Raw genomic sequence first — 15,634 nt, 5'->3', positions numbered from 1 at the left:
CCCTTGGGGTTGGGGAGATGGGGCATGTCTCTCCTCACAGGCCCAGCTCCCTCTGATGGTCCAATCCATAGGGCATCTCAGTGCTGCTGCCCACCCCACAACCACGGTACCATCTAGTGGGGAAGTGATATAGATAGGGAAAGTGCGCCTCGGTTTAAGAATGGTTTTGGTTTAAGAACAGACTTCCGGAACGGATTAAGTTCGTAAGCCCAGGTACCACTGTAACTCCCTACTAAATGACTGGCGAAGTGAAATATTAAGTGAGATTGTGTCTCTTCTTGGGCTAAAACCCTGCAGATGGGTGAGTGGGCCATAGGCTGTTGCAAAGAACTCTTTGCCACACAGACTGTTCAGAGATGTCTGAAAGAAAGATTAAATATTCCTGCTCACCCCCCAAAATAGTCCTCTTGGCTGGTACATTGTGTGACTGTATACCCTGGGTTTCCCACAACATTTAAGCCACACCTTTTGGCATACCAACATGTGAAATGTGGAGAAAAGATGAGCAGGTCCCCGCACCCCCAAAGTAGTCTGTGGTCCATGAAAGTCTATGCTGAAATTTGGGATTTTTTGTATTTTTATGCTGTGAACCGCCCTGAGATCTTCAGATAAAGGGAGGTATACAAATTTAATGCATGGAAATAAAAATAAATAAACGCCTGTGCATAATTAATGTATATACACACAATACTGCCAGAAATGTAAAAAGCTTAAACAAACAGAACTAAGAGAAGCTAAAGGACACCTCCGGTTTTTCCAAAAGAACTATTCTTTAGTTGGGTGGGTGGGTAATTTATTTGAGGTTATATATATGTGCAGTGGCTACATTTCATATACAGTGGTACCTCGGAAGTCAAACAGAATTTATTTCGGAAGTCTGTTCGACTTCCAAAACATTTGGGAACCAAGGCGTGGCTTCTGATTGGCTGCAGGAAGCTCCTGCAGCCAATCGGAAGCTGCATCAGACGTTCGGGTTCCAAAGAACGTTCACAAACCGGAACACTCACTTCCGCGTTTGGGAGCCAAAACGTTCAACTCGCAAGGCGTTCATGAATCAAGGTACGACTGTATTTTATTTAAAAGGGGGGGGGGAGGAAATGTGGATTTATTATTATTCAATTCAGTTTACTTTATTTAAATTTTCATTTTTGAAATGAGATAATAGACCCTCTCATAGTCACTTTACAGTATGGAAAGCAGGATCACATATAACTATTCCGATACCACCATGAGCGTAACTGAAGATTAAAAAAGAATGTCTGGAGAAATCCTAAATAACAAATGTCAGGATTAGTAGCGGAGATACACATAATTTTACATGGTTTTCTGATATTACCCTCAAACTCAGGCAAATAGGGATTGCAATAGATTCCCTTCCTCTATCGGATGAGTCACAAATCTTGTCTCTCATCAAGCAGAGACTGCTAGACCATGAAATCCCAAAACTCTACCTCTCCCAGCCTTTTGTATGTTCATCTGCTTACCTGGGATTGCAGCCCTACCATGGAGTAATGCCTAATTACTTTTATAATCTAGATATTGCATCGCAGAGCTTTTATGCTAGCTCGTCTAAATGCATTCCCCTTGTTAAGTTGTGGGTGAACATATCAGATGACACAGCGATTCTTCAGACAGCTCTTGTTTATTCACAGGCCAGAACAGAACTGAACTGAAGGGTTCAGCCAGCCTGCTTATATAGAGCTCCACTACAACACAACAGTAACAACTTTCTGTAACTATCCAATCACTGAACGTCTCTTTCAATTCCTTATTTGCATACATGGACCTGAGTGAAAACTATCTACAGTATCCCCCTGCTGGCCCAGGGTGAGAACTTCAGTACATAACACCCCTCATCTGTTTTGCTCGTAAGGTTTCCAAAAATCCCCTTCCAGAACAGATTCTGCTCCTGTAACAAGAAAACACCAGATACATCACATAATTTTGGACTGCCCTCGTCTCGACACCCGTGGCAGAGATCTCCTTGTGCTTTCCTTACATCCTAAAATATCAATTTACAAAGAGTCTGTAATCCAATATTTATTGAGGGATGATACTCCTGAAACTACCAAGATTGTTTCGGGGTATTTAGCTAAGATTTTTAAAGCTAAATCTAAAGTTGCCTGATTTACTCAATTTGCGACTATCTAGTCTTTTATATATTGTGTCTGTTTTGGATTATTAATGCATTTGTATGACATTGTATGATTTTATTGCTTAAACTTATGCCAATAAAGGCCAATAACAATAGCAATAACAGTATCTCTGTAGACAGGTAAAGGTAAAGGTAAAGGGACCCCTGACCATTAGGTCCCGTCATGACTGACTCTGGGGTTGCAGCGCTCATCTTGCTTTATTGGCTGAGGGAGCCGGCGTACAGCTTCCAGGTCACATGGCCAGCATGACTAAGCTGCTTCTGGCAAACCAGAGCAGCGCACGGAAACTCCGTTTACCTTCCCGCTGGAGCGGTACCTATTTATCTACTTGCACTTTGACATGCTTTCGAACTGCTAAGTTGGCAGGAGCAGGGACCACCAACGGGAGCTCACCCCGTCTCGGGGATTCGAACTGCTGACCTTCTGATCGACAAGTCCTAGGCTCTGTGGTTTAACCCACAGCGCAACCCGCGTCCCTTATCTGCAGACAGGAGCAGACTTAAATTGGACTCGGCTGGGGACCAGAGTCAAAGAGCAGAATTAGGTAGTCACATCTTTTTCTGCAGCAAGTGCCCATATATTTGTTTCAGCCATATATGGTCTCAGAAATGGATACCCCGATAAAGAGTGAGGCCCTGTCTTGCTAAATAAGTGTGTTGGACCCACAAGTGGTGTAAAATCCCTGTGTCAGAAGCACTTTCAAAGAAACAGATTCTTTCTCACTTCAGTGGTTAATGAACTGGGCTTGACTTGGCCAAAGCTTATCTTCTCTCTCTCTCTTACCCATCCTGTGTCAGATTCTTGTTGGAGAACTGGCTGCCTTCTTCCTCCAGCCTGAGAGACGCGAGGAGAAGACAATCATCTCAGGAGAGTGTTGCTATTTCAACCCCCTTCTACGGCGCATCATCCGTTTTCTGGGTAAGTGAAAGATGCCTTGTTTTCTTGCCTCAAGGTCACTCCCAAGATTTCCTCCTCACTTTCAGCTCCACCTGTTTAAGAGTTATGTGAGCAGAATTCCCTGATCCGGACCTTGTGCAGAGTATGGATCAATAAGCTCTCCAAGCTGAGAAAAATAGAGTTCCAAAGTTTTACTGCAAACCATCTTTTAACTGGTTACGAAAAAAGTTAACTGACTAAAATACAAATCAGCTCATTGCTCTTAAACAACTAGCAATGCAGTCCAGTTTTCTTTAGGTTCTTACCTAAGGACTGTTCTCTCTCTGGTCCCAGAGAGAGACACAAATAAGCAAGTTATCTGGCAATATGCCAGCAGTTTCTAAGAGAGGCCCAGTTTCCCAGTCATCAATTAACATAAACACTGAAGCAAAAGGCCTATCAGCACTTCTGTTCAGCCCATGATTTCAAGTGTTTTCAAATCACAGATCTGAGAGGTGTTTTGTTTTTTTTGTCCCACTCCTTTCCCCAGGAAAAGGAGCTGTTTAATGCTGAATTGGAACAGAAAACTCGATTGACGTTTGTTCAAATTTGACAGTAAATGACAAGGTTTTGTGGGGAAAGCAGTGGTACAAAAAAAAATATTTCTCTTGGACCTGCGACATGAAATCATGGGACAAATGAAACTGTGGATGGCCCCAAAGTTGTAGCAGCTTTAGCTTCACTAGCACCTTTTTTTTGCACTTGCCACAGTTCTCTGCAAAGCAGACGTTCTGCAGATGCAAAGCTCACTATGTTCCACACATAATGCACACTAGGACTGGGCGATATCTTGTTTTCAACATCGCAGTATATGGCCAGCTAAACATCGCAATATACAGATTTATCATGGTGTCTGAAATAAGGAGGGAGCTATGTAGAGGCATTGGCTAGCCTCACAGTTTTTCCTGCATCGTGAATTTTGCTCTTGTGATTCGCTGTCCCTTGCTTGAGGCAGGGGAGCGCTGAGCCAGCAGAGTTAATGAGAGATGCAGGAATCGAGAGACCCATTGGCTGGCTTCATGGTTTTGCCCACGTTGTGATTTTTGTATAGCGCACACATACATGATAATTCACGATATACTGCCAGGCAGGGCCGGATTTAGGTTTGATGAGGCCCTAAGCTACTGAAGGTAATGGGGCCCTTTATATGTCCAGCTGTCCTTTGTCAACAACAAATTGTCACTGTTTTTGCATGTGTTGAATATATGCTATATGGTAATCTATGGACCTAATAGGTATCTAAAGCCATTTGCATATAACAAAATATGTATTTTATCAAAGTAATTGTTGAACTGAAATTCAATTAAGAAGTATATTAATAGTGAAATAATTGTTAAGCTCTAACTTAAAATGATTTTTTATTCATAACAAACTTAATAATGCAAACACATTGGCATTTGGCAATAACAAAAGTTCCTTTAGAAACACAATTTACAAAGACTTATAATCTAGTCTCTATAAACTTGCTATAACATGAAATAATAATAGGTGTAAATATATGGTGCAAATTACTAATAATTATAAATAGCAGAATGTAGGCACCCTATATATAGAAATGAGCAAACCAGTGATATTTGAGGGAGCAGGCTAGCAGGCGGGGCCCATGACTTACATCATAGGAGCCTAGACAACACAAAACACTAATGCTGCATGTAGATTTTAATTTATTTGTTTTTTATCTTATATTTTGGAAATGTACATCCAGTTTTTTTCTTTTTGTTTTTTTGGGGGGCCCCAAGAGAGTGGGGCCCTCCCTAAGCTACAGCTTGTTTAGCTTATACGTAAATCCGGCACTGCTGCCAGGCGAAAAATTATGAAACCGATATCACGATATGGACTTCAAACCAGTTTTGGACGATATATCTTTTACAAACCCCAGCTTCGCCACCTCCAGCTGCTCATCTCCTTCCTTTCAGCCCATTTCTTCCCCTTTCCTTCCCCACAGGCATTTATTCCTTTGGCCTCTTCACTACCACTATCTTTGCCAACGCTGGCCAGGTAGTGACTGGCAACCAGACTCCGCACTTCCTGTCGGTGTGTCGACCCAACTACACTGCCCTCGGCTGCCAGGCACCCCCAGGCACCATCTACGTCACAGACAAGGCCGCCTGCACAGGCAACCCCGCCCTGGTCACCGCCGCCCGCAAGGCCTTCCCCTCCAAGGATGCTGCTCTCAGTGCCTACGCGGTAGCCTATACTGTGGTACGAGGCTCTGGTGGGTGGCGGGGCCAGGGAAATGGGTGTCGAAGTGAGGAGGGAGCTGAAGTGGCAGGGGTACGAAGAAAGCGCCAATCTCTTCCCACAATGACATGTTGGATGTGGTGGAGGTGACTGCTGGGCCCGACCTTTCAGAGGCCACCTACACCAAGTTTTCCCAAGCTTGGGTCTCCAACTGGTTTTGGACTACAATTCCCATCATCCCTGGCCACTGCTCCTGCTAGCTAGGGATGATGGGAGTTGTAGTCCCAAAACAGCTGGAGATTCAAATTTGGGAGATCTAGGGTTGCGATATTTCGAAAAGGAAAAACCAAGACACCCTGAAAGTTAGGAAGACCCCAAAATTGTTGAGGTGGTTTTTTTTTAGGAAAACCCAAAAGCTGTAGAGTTGTTGTTATTTTTAATAACAAAAACGCCTCCCCCCCAAAACACATTCGATTGACTTGCCTAAAATCCAGGACAAAGCGTCACCTTTCGGAAATTCCCTCCCAAACATCATTTCTGCCTTCGAAATCCTGATAATGTCTGGGGAAATCTGGATGTATGGCAGCCAGGGGGAATCCCTGACCTACGATCGCAAGGCATGCCAGCCAGCTCTGGGTTTTGCTTGCTCCACCCCAAAGTGGGTTCCTTAGGAGGGCTGGGGTGCCTTCTGATGGGCATGAAGGAAAAAAGAGGGGAGGAAAGTGGGCCTTTTGCTATCAAGGCTCAGAAAAGAAATGAGTTTGGTGGCTCAGCAGTGTCACAAAGTGTTGCCTGATCTGAGCAGAGAACCTACCCTCTTTCCAGATGGAGAAGATTGAATGGTCTACCTCCGCAGTTGGAGGCAACCATGCTGAGAGCCAGTGTGGTGCAGTGGTTAAGAGCGGTAGTCTCGTAATCTGGGGAACCGGATTCGCGTCTCCGCTCCTCCACATGCAGCTGCTGGGTGACCTTGGGCCAGTCGCACTTCTTTGAAGTCTCTCAGCCCCACTCACCTCACAGAGTGTTTGTTGTGGGGGAGGAAGGGAAAGGAGATTGTTAGCCGCTTTGAGACTCCTTAAAGGGAGTGAAAGGCAGGATATCAAATCCAAACTCTTCTTCTTCTTCTTGTAGCTGGAAACCACTGGAGGGAAGAGGGCTTTTGTGCTCATGTTCCCCCCGCTGGTTCCCCACAAGACGTATCTGGTTGGCCACTGTGAGAACAGGACACTGGACTAGATGGGTCACTGGCCTGATCAGGCCGACGAGTTTGTTTCTATGTTCCTAAATAATTTCCCTTTGCCTCTCCAACAACATCTGGGGGACGCCCAGGATCAGCAAGAAAGACTTTAGCTGAGGTGGTGGCAGGAATCTGCTATGGGGTGGAAAGACATAAAGGCTCATCCAAACTTCCATTTGCTCCACTGCTGAATTGGAACCAATGGCAATTGGTTTCCTGCAGAATGCTGCTTGTTCCACAGAGAGGATTTCCAGGAAAGCGACAGAGCAGAGGCAAAATTGCTCGGACCAGAAAACCGCCCAGACCTGTGCTTTCTAGGCAAGGGACAAGCAGAAGTGTGGATGAGCCCTTAATATCTGCATATCGAACAAGACTTTTCAATGTGTTTGCCTGTGTTTGTTTGTGTGTGTAAGAGGGAGAGAGATGGAGAGAGAGAAGATACATGGGCTCTGCCTTGGGCAGCAAAATGTCTTGGGGCAAGCAGTGGATGTCAGCCGCGAACAAGAGAGAAATTCATCATATCAAAGAACTGGAAGAGACCAAAAGATGAGCAGCCTCCATCCTGGACTGCAGAGGCAGCTTCCCCATTAGGCTTCTTCCTGCATATAAAACACAGTGCAATTCAGACCATGCAGCACTGCCGAAAGGTGCTTGCTTATTTATTAGCTTTGTGCACTCGCTGGTTTCATGATTAAGATTTACATTATTAAGATTTATTTTTATTAAGATTTTCATTATTAAGATTTTCATTATTAACATGATTAATAAGCTGAACAAACCAGCTCTAGAGAACAAAGCAGCTGAGTCTTGCAGGAAGAAAGACACACATGCACAGAGGCACCGCTGGCCAAACCGACTTGGCAGAGAACCTTTCCTGACCCCAGATATGTGGGCTGGTCAGCCCCCCCCCCAAGAATGAAGAAAAGGAGCCTTCCCACAGGAGAACCGATATGGGGCACACTGTTTCAATTGGGGTTAAAGCAGTGCTGTGTGTACTGAGCTTTCCATTGGGTGTGTGTGTGTGTGTGTGTGTGTGAGAGAGAGAGAGAGAGAGAGAGAGAGAGAGAGAGAGAGAGAATTAGGGAGGAGGCACAGTGGTCAGGGGCAGGGATGCTGACTTGCCCCCACTATTGAGGGATCCAGTCTGATGTCACACAACACGTCATGCAATGTGCTGATTTCGCACACGCCACGTAGTGCGAAGCGCTGATGTAACATGGGGGCCTGGCTCCCTCCTTAAGAACTTCGGGAGGGGCAAAGTATCTTGGCCCCCACTAGCTGATGCACCTGGTCACAGGTCTTGAGGAAATGTGGTGGCGGCAGCTACAGGAATGTAGGAAACTGCTGGTTGCTGTAAGGCCCATTTCAGTGGGAAGTCGCGGGGGGAGGGCGGGGAATGATTCAGGACTCTGCAGTTGACTGCTACCTCTCTGGAAGCTCCACAATACAGAATATTCGCAATAAGAATTGTAAACCCGCCTTCTTTATTTACATTTTTAAAAGACCACAACATAATAGCTGTGCATCCTGCAATTCCCACTGCTCTGTTATGCGTTCCTAATGCCCTCCAAGGAAGACTAAGCAACTGCCCCCACTGCCAGCCTCCGACTGTGACCCTCTGTTGCTCCTCCCTCCCCCTGCAGATGTACGTGACCCTGGTCTTCCGGCTGAAGGGCTCTCGCCTGGCCAAGCCCTCCCTGTGCCTGGCTCTCTTGTGCCCTGCTTTCCTGGTGGGTGTGGTTCGCGTTGCGGAGTATCGGAACCACTGGTCCGATGTGCTGGCGGGGTTCCTCACCGGTGGGGCCATTGCTGCCTTCCTGGTAAGTGATGGTGTGTCTGTCGTGGGCAAGACTGAAGGCAGACAGGGGGAGGCGGGGCTTCCGCATAGGACATGGGGAAGTGAGAGCTCGGGCTGCCCCACCTGCAGATGCAGGATGTTATCTGGTGCAAGACCTTGAGATGCAGGGAGATGGGCTAGATACTCAGGAGTTGTGCCATGTGGACCTTCAAGGGGAGAAGGGGGGACTTCGTGAGCAGTAGACTAATGTTCTGTTCTCTTCATTCTTTTCTCTTTGGCGATTAATACTAATAATAAAATTTTATTTATATCCTGCCCTCCCCAGCCGAAGCCGGGCTTAGAGCAGCTAACAACAGTAAAAGTAACACAGTTTACATAAAATCACAATCAGTTAATTGAAATACATTCTAAAATCAATTCAATTCAGAGTCAAATTAATGGCAACCATTGGGCTAGAGTTCTATGAGGATTACAGAAGGAGAGAGGGGGTCAGATTGTGCCTTGGCCAAAGGCCTGGTGGAACAGCTCTGTCTTGCAGGTCCTGCGGAAAGATGTCAAGTCCTGCAGGGCCCTAGTCTCTTGTGACAGAGCATTCCACCAGATCAGGGCCACGGTTGAAAAAGCCCTGGCTCTGGTTGAGGCCAGCCTAACCTCCCTGTGGCCTGGGATCTCCAAGGTGTTTTTATTTGAAGACCGTAAGGTCCTCTGTGGGACATACCAGGAGAGGCGGTCCTGTAGGTATGAGGGTCCTAGGCTGTATAGGGCTTTAAAGGTTAAAACCAGCACCTTAAACTCCACCGGGAGCCAGTGCAGCTGGTATAGCACCGGGTGAATGTGATCCCGCAGTGAGGACCCCGTAAGGAGTCTTGTCGCGGCATTCTGCACCCGCTGGAGTTTCAAGGGCAGCCCACATAGAGTGAGTTACAATAATCAAGTCTGCAGGTGACCATCACGTGGATCATAGTGGCTAGGTCAGGGTGAGAGAGGTAAGAAGATTGTCTTCCATAAACACGGTTTTAACAATGAGTCCATAAGTGACTGTGGAGGCCAATTCTGGATCCACAATTCCTTCCACAGTGGGGCATAGGTTTCCTGGTGGGAGTTGATCACGGTGAGGGTTTGCCAAGCATGCCTTCCTCTTAGCACGTTTTTCCCTTTCATCCTGAGTTCGAGTGTCTTCAATGCCCATGACACCTTTGGTAAAAGCTGTTCTCCAATTGGAGCACTCGCAGGCCAGTGTTTCCCAGTTATCAGTGCTTATACTATATTTTTTCAGATTTGCTTTGAGAGCGTCTTTAAACCTCTTTTGTTGTCCACCAGTATTTCGCTTTCTATTCTTAAGCTGGGAATAGAGTAGTTGCTTTGGAAGACTTAAGAAGCCTAATTTAATAAGTGTCTGCACAGCAGTTACAGGAGCCTCCTCACCAGATTATTAGTATTATTATCAGATTAGTACTTCACCTACACCGAAGCCTCTAGGTGCCGTACAACATACAAAGTAGGAAATGCAATTACATGGAAACATTGGCAAGCATTGTACAAAACTACGTGTAAAAAGCTTGCCTCTCCAAAATAACAGCCTCCGTAAATAATGTTACAAACCAACAGCAGGGGTGAGATGTTAATTCTAAAGCCCTAAAAATCCTACCAATGTTAAAGCTGACAAAATTGCCAAGGACTACAGAAAAATGAACAAACTCGTGGGGTGGGGCATAGCTTTGCTTGGCACCAAAAAGATGGCACAGAAGGCACCAGGTGATCTTCCCTGGGGAAAATGTTCTATAGAAAGGGTGCCATCACCAAAAAAGTCCTGTCTCTTGACGCCACTCTTGTTTGTTTGTTGTAATTTCCAATTTTATACATTTCAATAATTTTACAATCATTTTAACATTTCAGTTTTTGATGTATTTTTGTTTTAATTATACTTTTCAAGTTTATACATTTCATTAGTTTCACAATCAATTTAACATTTCAAAATTTGACTTCCTTCCCCCTCTTTCTGCGGTTTTAAAAAATATATTCTGCATATCCAAATTCATTTAATTTGCTCATTTAATTATCTACTTTAAATATATACTCTTATGAAACTGCAGGTTATTACAATAATTCTGCTAATGCTTCTATCTGTTTGCCAACTTCAATGGCAACCTCCTGCATTAATCTAGAGGGAGGTTACCAGAACATAGGTCACTAATGCTAGGCTATCTCCATCCAAGACAGGGTCACAGTTGTGCCACCAGCAGTCCACACCACAGGGAACGTCTGTGCCTTCAGTGGTAACAATGGATGTAGGAATGTTCCCAGTCTCCTTCAGGAAGAGTACAACCACCTCCAGAACTGGCTGAGTACCACTTCTCTGGACCAAGAAGCCATCCTCAAACAGCACCTCTGTCTTGTTTGGATTTAGCCTAATTTTGTTGCTCTCATCCAGTCCATTGCTACGCCCAGCACATCCACACCCAGAGGAGATGAAAAGGAGAAACGTGTTTGTGTGTCCATCCGAAAAGTTGATAATGCACTCCAGAATGCCCCACTTGGCAGTTTAATGTACTGTAGATATTAAATAGCATAGGGGATGAGATTGAACCCTGTGGAGCCACAACCCCTAACTAGGTCAGCCATCCCAGAAGCGTACCATGGTAGATGATGCCAAAAATGGTTAGAGCGGTTCTCAACCTGTGGGTCCCCAGATGTTGTTGGACTACACTCCCATCATCCCTGAGCTCTGGCCTTGCTAGCTAGGGGTGATGGGAGTTGTAGTTCAACAACATCTGGGGACCCACAGGTTGAGAAAAACTCGCTAGAAGAACCAAGAGGATCACATTTCTACTGTCTCCTTCCTAGCACAGGGCAACACAAGGTAGTGACAAAAGCACACCTAACCCTCGGTTGATATGGATCCAGAAAACCAGTGTCCTCCAAGAATATCTGAATCTGATCAGGTTTGGTGGTGCCTTTTAACAGGACCTTACCAGGGTTTCATTTGAGTTCATTTATGAGCACGGAAGTGTGTTTGTTTAAATGCCAGCAGGTGGTGGTATTGCTGCAGGGGACCTCAAATTAACTGCTGTAAGGGACCTCAAGAAACACCAGGAACAACTTAACATGACACAGCAGGGGGTTATTGGAATTGTAGTCCAAGAAACTCAGGAGGCCCGATGATACTCATACCTTCCCTAGGTACTGTAGTGCACATAGAACTGAGTCCTGCAGCCCCAAACAAATTGTGTGGCTCATTGTGTGGTTAGGTACTCTTTCCCCATTGTGGGAAAATAATGTGTGACTGCTTGGGCCCCCTTTGGTCTGACCCAGCAGGGCTTTCCCCATATATGGAAAGGAGTCAAGGAGCTTGGCCAATAGCCGTTGGCACGGAGTCAAGGAAGGCTAGCATTAGCAGAAAGTGCCATATGTGGTGGACCGGTAAAAGGGTAAAAGAGTATTGGGTAATAATTCATAATGAATTGAAGAAAATGTTTATAAGTACTTTTCCAGAGTCCTTTTTGTTGAGGATAATTCAGCCGGATATTCCCAGGTGTCAAAAAAGGTTATTTATGTATGCCGCCACTGTGGCCCGTGTTTTGTTAGCCGAAAAATGGAAAACGAGCGATGTCCCAACCAAAGAAGAATGGCAGCTTAAACTGATGGAATATGCACAGCTTGTGGACCTAACATATAGAATAAGAGAACAATAAGAACGTACATTTAAAGAAGATTTGAAGATGTTTATTGCATATATGGGGGGGGATTGTGTACACTCAAAAACATGGGCAGCATTAAGATAAATTCAACAATGCAAACAAGGTTTGATGGATGTAATAATGGAATACTGAATGGTTTAGTTTATGTAAAATATGCAGGGATTTATGTTATGCAAAATGAACCATGGAAAGAGAAGAGGGGAAGTCATTGATGTTTTAAGGTTGTTTAAAGGCATTTTCTAAAGTGTAAAACAGAAAATTTAATAAAAAATATACACAAAAAGGAAAAAAAGTAAAGGAAAGGACTTGGGGAGCTTGGCCTATAGCCATGTGCATGGAGTCAAGGAAGGCTAGCATGAGCAGAAAGTGAAGAACTAAAGTAGAAGAACTAAAATTGGGCAGAAAGTTTAGTTGTTGTTGATGTTGTTGTTTAGTCGTTTACTAGTGTCCGACTCTTCGTGACCCCATGGACCAGAGCACACCAGGCACTCCTGTCTTCCACTGCCTCCCGCAGTTTGGTCAGACTCATGTTTGTAGCTTTGAGAGTCTTCTCTTCTCATGAGGCGGCCAAAGTATTGGAGCCTCAGCTTCACGATCTGTCCTGCCAGTGAGCACTCAGGGCTGATTTCCTTAAGAATGGATAGGTTTGATCTTCTTGCAGTCCATGGGACTCTCAAGAGTCTTTTCTTTCACTGTATTGTTCGGGATCAGGCGAAGAGGGTTTTTATGCTCCTACCTTCTTTTGCTGGCAGGTGACTTGCGTGGTCAACAATTTCCAGAGCAGCCCACCTATGGCCAAGAAAACAACCCCAACTGAAAGCAGCTTGCCCAGTGTCCCTGTCATGGGCTTGCCCTGTGTGGATAGTTCCCTTGAAAAGTTGAGTGTGGCTCAGGTAAGTGGCATCCCACCCAGCAACCCTTGCCTATCTCCTGCTCTAGGACATCCTGAAACATCTCTACGGCTTATGCACGGACACACAGTTGGCTCCAGGTTTGGGGGTGGGCTGTGGGAAAAATGTGGCCCTCCGTTGGGCTCCCTCCTCAGTCAATGGGCTGTGACAGGCCTACATGGCACAGTGGGAGCAGGAGTGGGGAGCAACTAGAGCTCTCTGATCAACTGGCTTTAGCCACCACTTAAATCCCATACAGCATCCCAGAGGAACACTATGTCAGGGCATTGTGGGAAATTCCTCCAGTTTAGATGCTAGAGCCAGTGGCTTGGAGTGCTGGGTCCGACTGATAGATAAATAGATATGTCTTCCGATATACATGTAAGGCTATCATCACTCAGTCCTACTTGGATAATATCTCATCACAACCTTGAGTTTGCATGAAGTTAGGGTGGGAAAGGGCAGCAAAAGCAGGTTGTAAAATGTCACTTTTTAAACAGCAGCATAGGTTGGAATAAAGGAAAAAGAGAAGGTGAAAGTGGTGATTTTAAAGAATGCAAAGGGTTTAAGTAGAGTGAGGAGGGGGTGACACTGAGGGATGGAAAGTGGCAATTTAAAAGTTTGAGCACTGGAAGGAGTGAGTTAGGAAATGCTCTGTTGTGTTAGCTTCAGATAGTCCATAAGTAGCTTCCCACAATCATACATTTCATTCCTGGTGCCTTGTGTTGTCCTCAACATGAAGTTCTGGGCTCAATGCAGTAATTTAGAAGAGATATTCTATGTGGAATTCCATGTATGACTACCTGAGTTCCACCATGAAAGTGGGATGTACCTTAATAGACCAAACAAGGAGAATTCAAAAGTCTCTGTTGCTTAGAGGCCCATATAATCTTGGTGTGATGGAAAGGACAAAACTGGGAGAAGACAGAATGTGTCTAGTGAAAAATGAGAGATGATAGCTGGAGGGAGTAATCAGGAAGCAAGAAAGGAGGTTATGGTAATCCAGGAAATGTTTGGGTGGAAGAAATGAGTTTTAAGAGGGAAGGCAAAGAGGAAAAACAGGTTGTCTCAGATGTAGGGAGCAGCTTAGCAAAAGGCTCCAAAGTGAGTGTTGAAGACTGGAGAGCAGATGAATTTGTGCAGAGGGAAGGGGGCAGGGGTTGAGGAAGATGGGAGGGCAGAGCTATAGAACAAGTTCACATAAAGCAACCTCTTTTGTGTGATGGGACATGTCTGGCTGCCCATCACATGGTACCTAAGCTGTCCTGCAGCCACTCTCTCATCTTTTTGCTCCACTTCATAAGTGGTCAAAGGGAGGACTGACTGGCTGTTGCCTTGAACAACTGGGCAACTGGGCAGCCGCTTTGACATGGTTTCCGAGAATTGCCCTTCTTACAGGGATATCTGAAACCTGGTGAATATCATCATTCACACATGAGTACCCACCATCACAAATGAATTTCATGATTGTCTGACAGTAGAGTATGTGTTTCCCCAGTTTTAGAAATGTACCAATGAATGCCAACAGCCAAACCAAGGTGACTATAAACATTCATTGGTGTACACCCGAGCTTTCAGTTATTCACAAAATCTGTTTAGATTGCCAACCTTTACACGTGAATGTGACACACCCCAACTATTCTTTTGGCCTCTTTTACACTTACAACTGTTCTCTTTCTTCGTTATTTTCTGCACCAGAGCTTTCACTCACTAATAATCTATATGCATAGCATTGAGCTTTCCCCTCCATTCTAAAACACCTTTTTCCCACTCCTTTTTATCTCGATAAGGATTTGGGTCTCCAATTCTCTATCCAAGTATGTAGACTTGGTGGGGTGTGTGTGTCAGGGGTGTGTGCTTGTGTAACTTTCCCCCCACCCACCTCATCAAATTCTCTCTCTCTGTAGATCATGCCACGTATTTCCTTTTAATATTGCCAGAATCCATCCCTTTCTATAATCAGTTGTTAAATCGTTGCTTCGGGCTCTGATTGTTTCTCATCTGGGATTCCCGTCATGTTTTGTTTTCTGTCTGGCTCTCTCCCACCTTAAATGTTTCATTTCTCTTCCAAGTTCTGCTTGCTGAATAATCCATACTGCATGGCAGTGCTTTGATCATGTCATTCCTCTTTCCTGCTTACTGGACTGGCTCCCTATTATCTTCCAGAGACACTTTTGCTTCCTGCTTCGACATCCTGGAAAGACCTTTCGCCTCTTTGCACTTGCAGTTTCCGATCGCTCACTATGTTGCACCGTTCGCTTTTTGCTCCCTTTCCTGATGAGGCCTTGGGTTTCTTGCCCTGTCCTTCCCTTCTCTACTTGCTAGGAGTCCTCTTTCTCCTGCTAATGTCTTGCTTTCTTCCATAGAAAAGCAAACAGAATACACAGGTGCTTTTTTTAAAAAGTGCCTTGCTGTCTAAACAAATAACCACAGAAAAAAATAATCCAACATGCAGAAAGTGCTTGATCCATTGGCTCACAGTCTGAATGCAGAGAGCTTTTAAAGATGCCTGGAATTGATGCCAAGAATAAAATGGAGCAGTGCCAAAAAATTGAGTAGGGTGGGTTCATTTGTCAGAAGGAAAAATGCTCTTCTTGGCTGAGCTATTCTGAACCGTTTGAGAGAGGAAGGTTAGCATAAGGGAAGGCCAGGAAGCAGGAGGTAAGCAGTTGCAGAAATTGGAAAGGTGGATCTTTAGGGTGATGAAAAGGAGGAGGAAGCAGGGGGCAGCAAGACAT

General features: G+C 45.0%; 1 protein-coding gene across 4 annotated transcripts in view; it reads left to right on the top strand.

The window, feature by feature from the left end:
- Positions 1 to 15,634, top strand: part of PLPPR2 (phospholipid phosphatase related 2) — a 48,202-nt gene that overhangs the window by 25,048 nt on the left and 7,520 nt on the right. For all 4 annotated transcript variants that reach the window (XM_083593748.1, XM_083593745.1, XM_083593746.1 and 1 more), the window contains 4 exons: positions 2,954 to 3,074; positions 5,038 to 5,294; positions 8,154 to 8,330; positions 12,759 to 12,899. In XM_083593748.1, the coding sequence (XP_083449874.1) occupies positions 2,954 to 3,074; positions 5,038 to 5,294; positions 8,154 to 8,330; positions 12,759 to 12,899 (696 nt within the window). The remainder of the gene's footprint in view (positions 1 to 2,953; positions 3,075 to 5,037; positions 5,295 to 8,153; positions 8,331 to 12,758; positions 12,900 to 15,634) is intronic.

The sequence above is a fragment of the Podarcis filfolensis genome (genome assembly GCF_964270895.1).
Source record: "Podarcis filfolensis genome assembly, chromosome: 17".
NCBI classification, from domain to species: domain Eukaryota; kingdom Metazoa; phylum Chordata; class Lepidosauria; order Squamata; family Lacertidae; genus Podarcis; species Podarcis filfolensis.
The sequence above is the reverse complement of the archived record's forward strand: the minus strand, read 5'-3'. Positions and strand labels throughout refer to the sequence as shown.